Source organism: Aricia agestis, chromosome 16 (genome assembly GCF_905147365.1).
Source record: "Aricia agestis chromosome 16, ilAriAges1.1, whole genome shotgun sequence".
In the NCBI taxonomy this organism is placed as follows: Eukaryota; Metazoa; Arthropoda; class Insecta; order Lepidoptera; family Lycaenidae; genus Aricia; species Aricia agestis.
Genome location: NC_056421.1, coordinates 978023 through 992491, shown reverse-complemented (window position 1 = coordinate 992491; position 14469 = coordinate 978023). Strand labels below are relative to the sequence as shown.

General features: G+C 38.3%; 1 protein-coding gene across 1 annotated transcript; it reads left to right on the top strand.

Moving 5' to 3' along the window:
• The first annotated feature begins 6292 nt into the window (after nucleotides 1–6292).
• LOC121734993 lies at nucleotides 6293–7186 on the top strand. The gene has a single exon (XM_042125661.1). The coding sequence runs from the start codon at nucleotides 6293–6295 to the stop codon at nucleotides 7184–7186; it is 894 nt and encodes a 297-aa protein (XP_041981595.1).
• The last annotated feature ends 7283 nt before the right edge of the window (nucleotides 7187–14469 follow it).

The window sequence follows — 14469 nt, the reverse complement described above, 5'->3', positions numbered from 1 at the left end:
GAAAAAATTATCCAGAAGTTCGTGAGATAAGACCTTTCAAATAATTTCCCCCGTTTTTTCACATTTTCCTCTATTTATTCACTTCTATTAGTTTTAGCGATAAATGGGCTATATAGCACTGAAATAATTTTTCCAATGGGACCAGTAGTTCCTGAGATTAGCGCGTCCAAATAAGCCCTTTCAAATAATTTCCACCCTTTTTTCTACATTTTCCTCTATTTATTCGCTGGACTATTAGTCTTAGCATGATAAAATATAGCTTATAGTCTCTCCCGATAATTGGGCTATCTAACACTGAAAGAATTTTTCAAATCGGACCAGTAGTTCCTGAGATTCGCGTTCAAAGTTACAAAAAAACAAACAACAAACTCTTCTGCTTTATAATATTATAGATAGATAGATTGTATTCGAAAGACCATTAGAAATGCAAACTTTGTTAAATAAGTCTTGAGTTAGAACGTCTACATGCCATAAGTGCCTACCACCGGTTCGGGAACTAACCCGGCGAGAAGAACCGGAGTAAGAAACTCGCACGGGCCACCTTTTACGCTATAAACGAAATTTCACTCGAAGGAATTTGTTATCAGCATCAAGTAACTGCTTACAAAAATATTATGTGGTATGTTATGGATATAGCAATAAAAATGATTATAATTCCCAAACAAAATGAGAGTTATGTCTTGAAATATCTCGTTGGAGTAGAATCGCGGATGGTATAAATTTCAGTAATAGTTCCGAAAGCGTCTCCGTTCTTAGATTTATGCTTTACTGGCAAATGGCAATAAAGACAAGATAATCGTTACCGGCGACTATCCTGGAAATACATTGCCTCTTGTACTATAAGTATCGGATCTTGTACTATAAGTGTGCATCGTGATGGAGATATGGATCTTGTACTACAAGGTGTTTTCTACATATTAAATAAACCATCGACTCTTGTACTATCAGAGTATCGGATCTTGTACTATAAGTGTGCATCGTGACGGGGGTATGGATCTTGTACTACAAGGAGTTTGCAGTTGACGGAATTGTTTAATGAAGCATTGATAGACTCTTTTACCATCAGTATAGGATCTTGTACTAGTGTGCATCGTAACGGGGATATCTTGCAATACAAGGAGTTTGCTGTTGACGAAATTCTATAAAGCATTGGCTCTCGTACTTTAAGTATGCATCGTGACGGGTATTGGATCTTGTACTAGTTGTACTACAAGGAATTTGCAGTTAAAATGTTAATGCATTGGTTCTTGTATTACAAGAGTACAGCGAACACGATATGCAGTGATCTAGTAATATTTTTTTGTAGTACGTGTGGTAATTCAAATAATATAATGTTCCATACCTATCATAAACGATTAATCAATCAAGAAAAACGAATAGCATATCAGCCACAACACGAATTTCGCGTCGTGGGCCGTGGCTAACGCGTTGTGAGCTATTTTTTCGCTCACTGAGCGACATCGGTCTTTGAGCGTACACGACCGGTTTCGAAAAAACCTGATGATGATTTTTTCGAAACCGGTCGTGTAATTTTGTAATAAGGTGGAAGAAGTGCATATAAAGTGTATAATTATTTAATTGATGACAGAACTGTTAAATAGAGCAAATTGACACTTGTACTATCATAGTATAGGATCTTGTCCTACAAGAGTACAGGGAGCATAGGATCTTGTACTACGAGCAGTTTGCAGTTGACGGAACTGTTAAATATAGATTTGACTCTTGTACTACAAGAGTACAGCTAGCACCGGATCTTTTACTACAAGCAGTTTGCTGTTGACAGAACTGTTAAATAAAGCTTTTCTTCTTATACTACAGGAGTGCAGCAACTTGGTACTACAAGCAGTTTGCAGTTGACGGAACTATAATTGCAGTATTGGCTCTTGTACTACAAGAGTAAAGAGAGCATAATAATAATATTATCTTCATCTTGACATAGTGACGGAACTGCTGTAAAGTTTCTTGTACTATACTATCTTGTATAGTGTACTGTGAACTACAGGAGTACTTATAGGACCTTGATTTACTCTTGTAAATCCATCAACATCAACCAACTAATTCTCTAAGTAAGCTTACATAAAATATCATGCTTGTACTACATCATCGTTTAACCCTAGAAAGATAATCTGCGCCTCAGAGGCGCACGCAAAATGCATATACAGTTGTCTCTTTCTAAATAGCGCGCTCCCGATCCTGTCGTGGCAGGTAATTTCAGTGGTCGCCAAGTGCTACAGCGGGGCGTACGTGTGTCACCGGTAAGTGCTTTAGATTAGCTGTTTTCGGTAGGTGTTGCGCTCGAGAAGCGCATGATTATCTTTTGTGTAACTTTCGCCGGCATTCATGAAGTTTAATTCGTAATTATTTCAATGATGTTTTACAGTTATTTATGTGTTATAGGATTTGGAAATCATGGCACAGAAAAGATACTTGGCTGAGGAGGAAATATCTAATGCGTTGTATGAGGAATGTGGCGATGATATCCAGTTTGCTGGTGAGGATAGTGATCAGGAAGAAGAGGATCATTTGAGTGAGGATGACGTTCAGAGTGACGAAGAAGAAGTTTGTAACGAGTCAATTATTAGCGAATCTGTAAATGTAAGTACAACATTAGTAAATGAAATTACTGATGCCTCACCTCCTGGGTCCCCTGAGGTTCCTGCGGTTGCCAGTTTACCCAGACAAGACACGCGAATTATTATACCGAGCAAAAGGGTACTCAAAGGAAAAAACAAACATTGTTGGACTACGTCAAAAGGAGAGCGGCGGTCAAGGACATCGGCGATAAATATTGTTCGTTCTGCCCGGGGTCCTACAAGGATGTGTAGGAATATCGTGGATCCAAAACTATGCTTTGATCTTTTCATCACTGCGGAAATTATCGATGAGATCGTTAAGTGGACAAATCACGAAATATCTAATAAACGGCGTGAAAACATGACCAGCGCAACGTTTTCTGACACATGTGTACAAGAAATCCGAGCTTTGCTTGGTGTTTTAGTATTTACAGCTGCGATGAAAGATAACCACCTTTCTTCTGAAGAGCTCTTTGACACCTCTTCTTCAGGGTCAAAATACGTAGCGGCTATGAGTCGAGATAGATTCGATTTTCTCATAAGATGTCTAAGGATGGACGATAAGACTTTGCGACCAGCTCTTCGTCAAGAAGATCCTTTCATACCGATTAGGAAAGTTTGGGAGCTTTTCATTACGCAGTGTAGAATAAATTATACGCCAGGAGAATACCTTACTATCGACGAACAATTACTTGGGTTTCGTGGTCGTTGCCCATTTCGTATGTACATACCGAACAAGCCAAATAAGTACGGTATAAAAATCCCTATGATGTGCGATGTTAGCTCAAATTATATGATCGACGCTATTCCATACATAGGTAAGGCCACTAAAACAAATGGATTGCCACAAGGAGAATTCTACGTAAAAGAACTGTCTCGCAGTGTACATGGCTCTAACCGTAACATCACATGTGATAATTGGTTTACGTCCGTTCCCCTTGCTAAGTCTCTTCTCCTCCAACCTTACAATCTTACACTTCTGGGAACTATAAGATCGAATAAACGAGAGATACCAGAAGAGATAAAGAACACTCGCTCTCGACCTGTTGGCACGTCTATGTTTTGTTACGATGGCCCTTTGACCCTGGTGTCTTACAAACCAAAGCCTTCAAAAATGGTTTTTCTATTGTCTTCATGTGATGAGCCAGGGTTAATAAATGCATCCTCAGGAAAACCAGAAATGGTGATGTTCTACAACAAAACTAAAGGCGGCGTTGACAGCTTTGACCAAATGTGCTCCTCTATGTCCTGCTCACGTAAAACTAATCGATGGCCTATGGCAATGTTTTATGGGATGTTGAATATGGCTTTTGTTAATTCTTACGTTATTTAACACCATAATATGACCGTCATGCAACAAAAGCCATTGAATCGTAGAGAGTTTATGAAAAAATTAAACACTCAACTCACAGAGCCCTGGATGAATAGCAGATTGCTCATTCCTACTCTTAAACGATCTGCCCGAGCCGCTATAGAAGCTACATTACCAAAATTGGCTAGAAATGAAGCTGAAGATAGAGAAGGTGAGCCGGAACCAAAAAAAAGGCGATATTGTGACTTATGCACATCTAAAAAAAGGCGGATGTCAAAAATGACTTGCACGAAATGCAAGAAATGCATCTGTGGCGAACACAAAAAAGATGTGTGTGTCGATTGCATTTAGTGTACCAATATAAGTCTCAAAGATATATTTTTTTTTATACTTTTATGTTATTTTTAAGTCGCAATAAGCAATACTTGTTACGATCTCACAAAGAGAAATTATATACTGTTAAAAGAAGACTGATATTTTTTGTTAATTTTTATTAAAGGTTTAAAAGTTTGTGTTATATTTTTCGTAAAATAAATAATTATAAAAATGTTTAGATTTTATTTACTTCTAATAAGTATGAACTGTATACTAAAGCAGGCTGGTCTTGAATAAAAAGCTTTTCAGGTGTCAGAGAAACCCTAAAAAAGTCGTGCGCTCGAGAAGCGCAAGAATATCTTTAACGTTACCCCCAACATGATTATCTTTCTAGGGTTAAAAAATATTTAATGTAACACTAAATATAAATGTATATTTGTATATTTTGTTCGTGTTTGAACTCATAAACATTCGCGTACCCAGGTTCTGGGCCCGGGGAGTGCAAATAACCAAGGTTCTGGTGCCGGGGGGGGGGGGGGGGGGGGCAAATTACCCAGATTCTGGGCCAGGGGGGGGGCAGCTGCCCCCCCCCCCCTGCCTCCCCCTCGGTACGCCCATGCTCATAAACAAATATAATTGAAACAAAATAAAAAATATTTGACTAAAACAAATCTGAAATATTCACCGTTTGAATAAAACGCTGTTATTGTTGAATGCCATTTTTTAATAACAACGAAATTCCATTGTTTAACTTGATTTGGCATTGTTTAGAAAATATTCGAAAGCCTGCCCACGACTAGGGTGTCCACAAAGTCTTAAAAATCGGACACTAAAAAGGTTTAACTCGGTTATTTCAATCTAAAAGTAATATTGTTTCTATGCTGACAGGTTTGCATAAATAAGTATACTTACATAATTGTAAAATTACTGCAGAGTTAGGCATAATTGAAATACTCGTTAATCTAATTATCAATCTAATGGCAAACTAATTACATTTTAATCTAAATACATTGTAATTGAATTGATTTAAAATTATGGGTAGATGACACAAAGCAATCGATTCATAAGCAATCCAATTTCAAAGAAATCTAATTAACCTATTACCTCCCAAGCAAACAAAGTCGGTCCTGCGCCTGATCTCTCGCCAGTCGTGTCGGTCTTCCACCGCACTGGGTTATGAGAGTAAATAATAGAGTGCTCTTGTGGCTTGCGCACACACTTGGGCACTATAAATTTACTCATGCGTAACTGGCCTGGTTTTATTGAAACCGGCCACCACCACCGAAACCGATGTGGGAGTTTTTTATTTATTATAATTACCAGCATTGGACATTGGGTATAATTGAAATACTCGTTAATCTAATTGCAAACTAATTAGAATAGATTTTAATCTAAATACATTCTAATTAACTGCTGGTTCATATCTGGTGCATCTAGCAACAATTAATAAGTATACATAATTGTAAAATTAGTATTGACAGACTTCAATTGCGTCAGACGTTTTGCTAATCTGTCAAATCCACACAAAATAAATGCATCTACGCGTCGCGTTGCGGTGTGAATTGACTCATAGACTCGGGCACTAGAGACTGTCCGACTTTATCTGGCCGCTTGGCTACCCTCACCGCAAACCGTTTATAATTGATTACTAATACCCCGGGGAAGGTGTATTGAACATTGAAAGTTCACGACTTGCACAATACTGCTAAAGTTTTCACACTTTTATTTTGACGAAGTTGGTGAAAAGTTGTAAACGGACTTAAGAGTATACACCAGGGGCGAGAGAAATTGAAAATAGGTATTTGAAAATGTATTGCTGTCTCACCAATCTCAAGTCTCCCACCGCAGAGCGCGATAGAGACAACACGACAAAAGTTGTAATAAAAGAACAGAAAATCTTCGACTTGTAGGGGTATTATATGTATATTGTATGAGTATTGTTCATGTATGCAAACGGCAGTACGGCCAGTCATCGGGTGTAAGTGCGCGCGATTAGTTGCGCCCAATAAATATTCAATATATTATCTCTGATTATCATTCCCGTTAAGGGTCTCCTAAATTGGTGACCCCGACGTGATCTTTGTGTGAAACAATGATGCACCCCGCTGTGGCTGGACAGTTTTCGCCGAACCCGGCACCCGCCAATCCGACGACTCAGGCAGTAATCAAGACAGAGGAATCCAATTTAGCCACAATTTCGGTGTCGACAAGAATTCCCGAATTTTGGGTGGAGCTACCAAGATTATGGTTCGCTCAGTTCGAGGCCACGATGAATCCTCAAAAACAAGGTGACGACTGCAAGTTCCAGTTGGTGATATCGAAACTCGGACGCGACGCACTCCAACAAGTGTCGGACATCGTGTACAAGCCGCCAGACAGTAATAAATACCAGGCACTGAAGGATAGGCTGCTTCAGGTATTTGAGGAATCACCAGAGAGACAGTTTCAAAGGCTTGTGAGTGAATTAGACCTCGGCTCGCAGAAGCCCTCGCAGCTCCTCAGAAAAATGCGAGAGCTCGCTCGAAATTGTCAAGCTAGTGAAGAGACGGTACAGAGCTTGTGGTTCTCGCGTCTACCTCCAGCGGTCAGAGCTGTATTAGCCGCTAGTGCAGACCAAAAACTGGACAACTTGTCGCCGATTGCGGATAAAGTGATGGAGAGTATGCACCAGACTTCCTTAACGGGCGAGCTGGCCAATATAGGATGCCATTCCGCCCAGGTGTCTGTTGATAAGGAATTATGTACGCAGATGAACAACTTGATGCTGGAAGTAGCTGCTTTACGGAACGAGGTTCGAAGAAAACCGCGATTTAACTTCAGGGGACGCTCAAGATCAAGAAGCAGATCGAGGTATGGGTCTAACTCTGTGGCTAGGACCCCCGAGAGTCCTGACTGGTTGTGTCACTATCATTTCCGGTTTGGAGCCAGATCCAGAAGGTGCGAAGAGCCGTGCAATTTTAACAAGAGACCGTCAGCGGAAAACTAAATGAGGCGACCTCCGAGGAGACGGGAGATACATCCGCCGGTATGAAAAATTATCGTCTCAGTATTTATGACTGTAAAAATTCATTGAGTTTCCTTATTGATACAGGAGCTAATATTTCAGTTGTACCTGTGACTAAAGTTAGTAGATATTTTAAACGTAGAAATTTTCCATATAAATTGTACGCCGCTAATGGGTCAGACACACAGTGTAATAAAAACCTCGATTTTGTTTCACAACGTTTTTCTTTCAAAATACTATAGTTGATAGCTATATAAACATTAGAGTAAAACTCCGAGATCGATATTCTTTGTAGTTATTTTTTTAAAGAGTGTCAAAGTTAGCGTTTTTCTGGGTAAAAAATTTGTATAAAAATTAATAAAAAAAAAACTAATCAAGTAACATTAATTTTGTTTATACCAATTGAACAAGCATTTAATATTTGACTTTTTCTCCGAATTTGGTTAACCTACTGTGATCAAGTGGGCAGATATTTATTTATTTAGTAATTTTAGTTTTTTATTTTAAATTTCGCGATTAGATCGAATTAGAAAAAGTTTTAAGCATGAAATGATAGTGTGAGTAATCCTTTATCAATTTTATCAAAAATCACACTCTAATAACCTCTGTGTCAGAAGTAATATCCAATTCAATTTTTTTTTTATAAAAATTCGGATTTTTTATACCTAGGGTTGTCACTAAAGTTGATATTTTATTTTCCCCGACTACATCAGAAGGTGATTACTGATTAGATACTGTTTGAGCATATAAAATCATTAATTTACGTCATATTTTTTCACTTTTTAGATTTTTTATTATTAGACCTACCTAAACGTGATCCTGATATTTTTTGTATAGGATATCAATTGCGAATTTGCTTATCAACCGGATAAATCAAACAAGAGACCTTTAGTGACAACCTTAGGTACAAAAAATCCGAATTTTTATTAAAAAAAATTAAATACGATATAACTTCTGACACAGAGGTTATTAGAGTGTGATTTTTGATAAAATTGATAAAGGATTACTCACACTATCATTTCATGCTTAAAACTTTTTCTAATTCGATCTAATCGCGAAATTTAAAATAAAAAACTAAAATTACTAAATAAATAAATATCTCCCTACTTGATCACAGTAGGTTAACCAAATTCGGAGAAAAAGTAAAGTATTAAATGCTTGTTCAATTGGTATATACAAAATTAATGTTACTTGATTAGTTTTTTTTTAATTAATTTTTATGCAAATTTTTGACCCGGGAAAACTCCAACTTTGACACTCTTTAAAAAAATAACTACAAAGAATATCGATCTCGGAGTTTTACTCTAATGTTTATATAGCTATCAACTATAGTATTTTGAAAGAAAAACGCGGTGAAACAAAATCGAGGTTTTTATCACACTGTGAGACATTCAAACTTTTGGTGTAATAAACTTAGAATTAAATTTAAACTTAAGAAGAGCCTATAAGTGGTCTTTTGTAATAGCTAACGTGAGTCAGCCCATTATCGGAGCTGATTTTTTGAATTATTACAAGTTGTTAGTCGATATTAGTTCAAAAAAACTTCTCGATAAAATTACTAATTTACATGTAACAGGGCCCTTGATCAATGGTACCGATTCCTTTTTAGTGAGCACTTTTAGTTTAGCTGACTCTTGTTCCGATATTTTATCTAAATATCCTAATATAACGAAACCTTATAATTTTAAAGAAATACCTAAACATAATGTCTATCACTACATAGAGACTACGGGGCCTCCGGTTCACGCCAAGGCCCGGCCGCTTCCGGCCCAGCGTTACGACAAGGTAAAGAGTGAATTTCAGCACATGCAGGAGGTCGGCATCTGTAGACCATCGATGAGCGAGTGGGCCAGCCCCCTTCATGTGGTGCCCAAGAAGAACGGAGACATCAGGATCTTTTTAATTCATTAATGAAATTTTTGGGCATTAAAAAATGTAGGACCACGCCGTACCACTCACAGAGTAACGGGATGATCGAACGGTGGCATCGTAGTTTAAAAGCGTCGATAATGGCGCGGCTGAGTTCTGAATCATGGAGTGACGAGTTATCCACGGTTCTGTTAGGATTGCGGGCGGCAATACGAAGCGATACTAACATAAGCGCAGCACAGCTGGTCTACGGCCAAGGTATTAGATTGCCAGGAGAATTTTACACTGAGACGCCGCAGACAAACCAAGGTGTACATGTATACCTCGATAAGTTACGACACACGTTGAGTTCATTGAAACCTAAGGCGAGTCTACACTCGAGCGCAAAATCGTTTTTTGTCCATCCTGACTTAAAGACATGTACTCATGTCTTTATAAGAAATGACGCGGTACGGCAACCGCTGGTACCACCGTATGATGGTCCATACAGGGTATTACAAAAAAGTGGTAAAGTATATACCGTGCAGCTACCCCAAAGACAGACTCGAGTTTTAATAGATAGACTCAAACCAGCCTACCTGATGACTCATCCGGTACCTGATCGCACTCCGAATGAGCAGGTAAGTTTAGCTAAGCAATTTACAAATAACGAGGGTCAAACTCCTAGTTCTGATTTTGCAAGTAAGTCATGTACGGTGCAGCCCAAAATTTCCCGGCATGGTAGATTGATCAAACGGCCTGTTAGGTTTGACTTTGAGTAGGAATAAAAATAATTGTTATGATAGTGTGTACCTGCCCTTATGGTTTCTAAGGAGGCTAAACGTAAAAGCTGATTCTAGTTCTAAAATTAATTAGCAAGTATTGTATTGTTGCGCAATAGAGTATATTGTCCAATTAATATAGTGTTATTTCAGAAATTGTTTCACATTTGTAATCTGTACTTTACGAGTTAAACATTGCTATATTCGCGAGCATAATGGGAAAGAACCAAAGTAAAGAGCAAGAGATCATAATTGCTCAAAACGGAGCGAACAGTGCATCCGCTCAACAAATTGCAATGGATAGTAAGATAAACCACGTGTACGTGATGTTGTTTTGTGTAATAGCAGCGGTGGTCATGCTGTACATCTATGTGCTGTACCAGCACTACAAGAAGCATACCATTAAGCTTTTTAATAAGCATGTCGGATTATCGTCTCTTTCGTTTGGGCTGAGCCAAGGGGGAAATGCAAATCAGCGCCCATATACTGTGCAGCAAGTATAGTGATAATACTGTGTTATATTGTGTCGCGCGCTTAGTGCTAGATAAGTTTTAAATTGTAACTTGTACGTGTATAACATTTTATGTTGTGTCTCCTAGCAGTTGTAAACTGATCCCAAGACTTCGGTCGTAGGGCTAGGTAGTATGCATATGTGCATGATAATTTGATAAACGAACTTGCATTCCATTGTAATGCACACTTTGTAATCAGTTATTATGATATAAGTAATATGATATTTGTTTTGTTATAACTTTAAAGGTATACTGCACTATAATATGCATGTAAGCTGTGTCTAAGTACACAATCATGTCATAATATATATATATTTTTTTCTTTCATTTGACTTTGTATGTATCTAAATTTTTTTTAAAAGGGGGGGAATATTGTAGGGGTATTATATGTATATTGTATGAGTATTGTTCATGTATGCAAACGGCAGTACGGCCAGTCATCGGGTGTAAGTGCGCGCGATTAGTTGCGCCCAATAAATATTCAATATATTATCTCTGATTATCATTCCCGTTAAGGGTCTCCTAAAGACTCGTTGTCCGCTGGTTCCTTCTTCAAAACTTAACCGATTTAAGTACTTTTTTCATTAAGAATTAAAGCAAGGCTGTGTTCCTATGTTTAATTTTTTATATATTTTAGCCAGTTTTGTTTTCTGGGTGTTTGAACACAGAGGAAAATCTTGCCATTTTTTTGGGTTTTTAGACGTTATTATCTTTTTTAATAATAAAATTATGAAAAAAAGAAAACATAAGGACATGCTTATAGTGGCCATAGATATTCAGGAAAAAAATCATAGCTCTACCGGTATTATCCAGGGAGGAAACAGGGGACAGCGTTTGTATGGAAAAACTGCGGTGTGGACTTCTCTTAAGCTTAATTATTAGAAAAGCTAGATGACGCCCGCGACTCCTTTGCGCTGAAATTCATTTATCGCTCGAGAACCGTGCATTTGGTAAAATGTACGGTTCCCGAATCCTGAGTGGGATTTGTGAGATCTCACAAATCCCAAAAAGGCATCTGATCACCACTTTTGTGAACATTTATAATAATCAAATTCGGACTATATCTCATGCAACAATAAAATAATTTTCGAAATGGGTCCGCAAACGGCAGAATTATACACGAACAAACACGAAAAAGGTAAAATATATACTTCTCCTTTTCGAAAGTCAGTTAAAAAGTATCCTTAGTTACTCCTTATTACATCAGCTATCTGCCAAAAAAGTCATGTCAAAATCGGTCCAGCCATTTCAGAGATTAGCTGGAACTAACAAACATACAGACATACAGATAAAATTTCTAAAAAATGTTATTTTGGTGTATGTATATTCATATGCTACTAAAAACCAGACTTCTTTTAAAAACCTTTTTTATATTATTTAGTACTGTTTCTTATGTCAATGCTTTAGTATAACTCTTTAGTTTATGATTTTTTGATTTGTTTACATTTTGATAGATGTTAATTTCACTAGACCATTGTGGACGTGCTTTATTCCTCTGCACCTTCCAAATCAAAAGCAAGCTTAGCATCTCGCAACCCTCATGTCCATCCGTCCAACCCGTCCGACTCTGATGTTAAGTATGAGGATGTCATTACCACAACAATTTCATTTACACCAGATGAAGTCGCGCGTCTTCAGCGACTGTTCATTAACAAATGAAGTTTGTCGGTTCGCACCGTAGTCACTAGTCGCACAGGCACATTATAGACAATGGCCGTGTTCGTCGGCGTAATTTTTAGCGCATTCGCTGCAAAACCTAGTTATTGCGCATGTCCAAATCATGTCATGCCATGGCAACGACAACTGTTTACGACTTGACATTTAACCCAATTGCAATTTGTTGATGGCGTTGCAATGAACAAACCAGTGGGAGAGCAATGCTTCGGCACGAATGGGCCGGCTCGACCGGAGAAATACCACGCTCTCACAGAAAACCGGCGTGAAACAGCGCTTGCGCTGTGTTTTACCGAGTGAGTGAGTTTACCGGAGGCCCAATCCTACCCCTACCCTATTCCCTTCCCTACCTTCCCCTATTCCCTTCCCTTCCCATCCCTACCCTCCCCTGTTACCCTATTCCCTCTTAAAAGGCCGGCAACGCACCTGCATCTCTTCTGATGCTACGAGTGTCCATGGGTGACGGAAGTTGCTTTCCATCAGGTGATCCGTTTGCTCGTTTGCCCTCTTATTTCATAAAAAAACAATTACATTTTTAAATTTTTCCAAGTGATCCATATCCATATTTTCCAAAATAAAATAATCAAACACTATCATAGTGTTAAATAAATTATTTGTGCGGCTGTTAGACAATTTAGGTTTATGTATAATTTATGTTTAGCTTTTATTATTTTAATCATGTAGGTATAAACAATTAAGACGTTGTTTACGACATGACCAGCAACTTGTTATGGCGTTGCCATGACATCTTTTGGACATGCGCAATAAAAGGTTTGTCCAAAAATACGCCGACGAACACGGCCATTCTGTCTACTCTGGCACAGGTGTGCACGCCCAGTTTCGCGTTGCAGATGCCCCTGTATCGCGTCCCGTGTCGGTGGTTGGTATGGTTTGTTCGAAGCTTTCACTTACCGAGGCGTTATGTCAAATATCATTTTCTTTATTTCTTACGAGATGGCCCGGCGGACTTCGTATCACTTTCCTCTTAGTGTAAACCTTTCCTGGACTTCCACGAACATTTCAAAACCAAACTCAGCCAAATCGGTTCAACCATTCTCGAATTTTCTCGATAGCAAAATTTAAAATTCATTTTCATTTACAAAGATAGATAATATTACGACTGCGTATTCTGTGACCGGACTATACCATAATAAGCATTTCTCACCTAAGTCTAAGCTAAGCCAGGCACTAAATCTAGGACTTAGTCTATTCAATATTAGGTATTATAGTTTAATCTCCCTGAAATTCTATGCACCATCTCCAGAGGTGGCGACGTTTCTAGAATTTGCATCCATTTGCATTGGATACTGCCATTATCTGCCTTGGTATAATCTCTTTGTTGAAGATACAGGCTTTTATTACCTGTGATGATTCGTAAAACAACATAATATGATATCTATTATATTGGACCTACAAGAAACCTATGGTCTAAAAGACGAGATACCAAACCGCCCGCGCCATACGAAAACGTACAGTCTAATATTCTATTCTAATGCAAGGGACAAGTCATATAAATTACCTTACTTTTAGTAAATACAGGGTATAACGACATATACGTGGGAGAGCCATGCTTCGGACGAATGGGCCGGCTCGACCGGAGAAATACCACGTTCTCACAGAAAACCGGCGTGAAACAGCGCTTGCGCTGTGTTTCGCCGAGTGAGTGAGTTTACCGGAGGCCCAATTCCCTTCCCTATCCTCCCCTATTCCCTTCCCTTCCCATCCCTACCCTCCTCTATTACCCTATTCCCTCTTAAAAGGCCGGCAACGCACCTGCAGCTCTTCTGATGCTGCGAGTGTCCATGGGCGACGGAAGTTGCTTTCCATCAGGTGACCCGTTTGCTCGTTTGTCCCCTTCTATCATAAAAAAAAAATGTGATACCTAATACTTTAGGGTGTGTAATTTTGTATTGTATACTGTATAATGTATCTATTGTATAGAGGTCTCTTTGAAAGTAAGATTTTTTTTTGCATATTTTGCATGATAAAGCGCTGATATATAATAAGATGCGATGATAAGGCGCTGAACGTCATAAACTTGCCCATTCAAATAAAAAATAATATTCTTAAATACTAAAAAGCATTTTCAGCACTGCTACTTTCGCGTTGAACTCTTTTGCAAGGAATGCATAATATTATCTAATATATAAAAATAAGTCGGGTTTTCTCTCCTATAAAAATAACTCCAGAACGCACGAACCGATTTTCACTGTTTTGCGTTCGTTGGAAAGGTCTCAGGCTCCGTGAGGTCTGTAGAAAAAAAATACCAAAAATCTTCAAGAGAAAAGCATTAAAACAGGGAAAATCATTTTATGGCAAAACAACGTTTGCCGGGACAGCTGGTATATTCTAAAATATTATTATCACTATGTATTACATTCTGTATTGCAGTATGTGTGTCTAAATATTTAAGTTTGGGACTTTGTTACTGGTAAGTAACAAAGTCCCA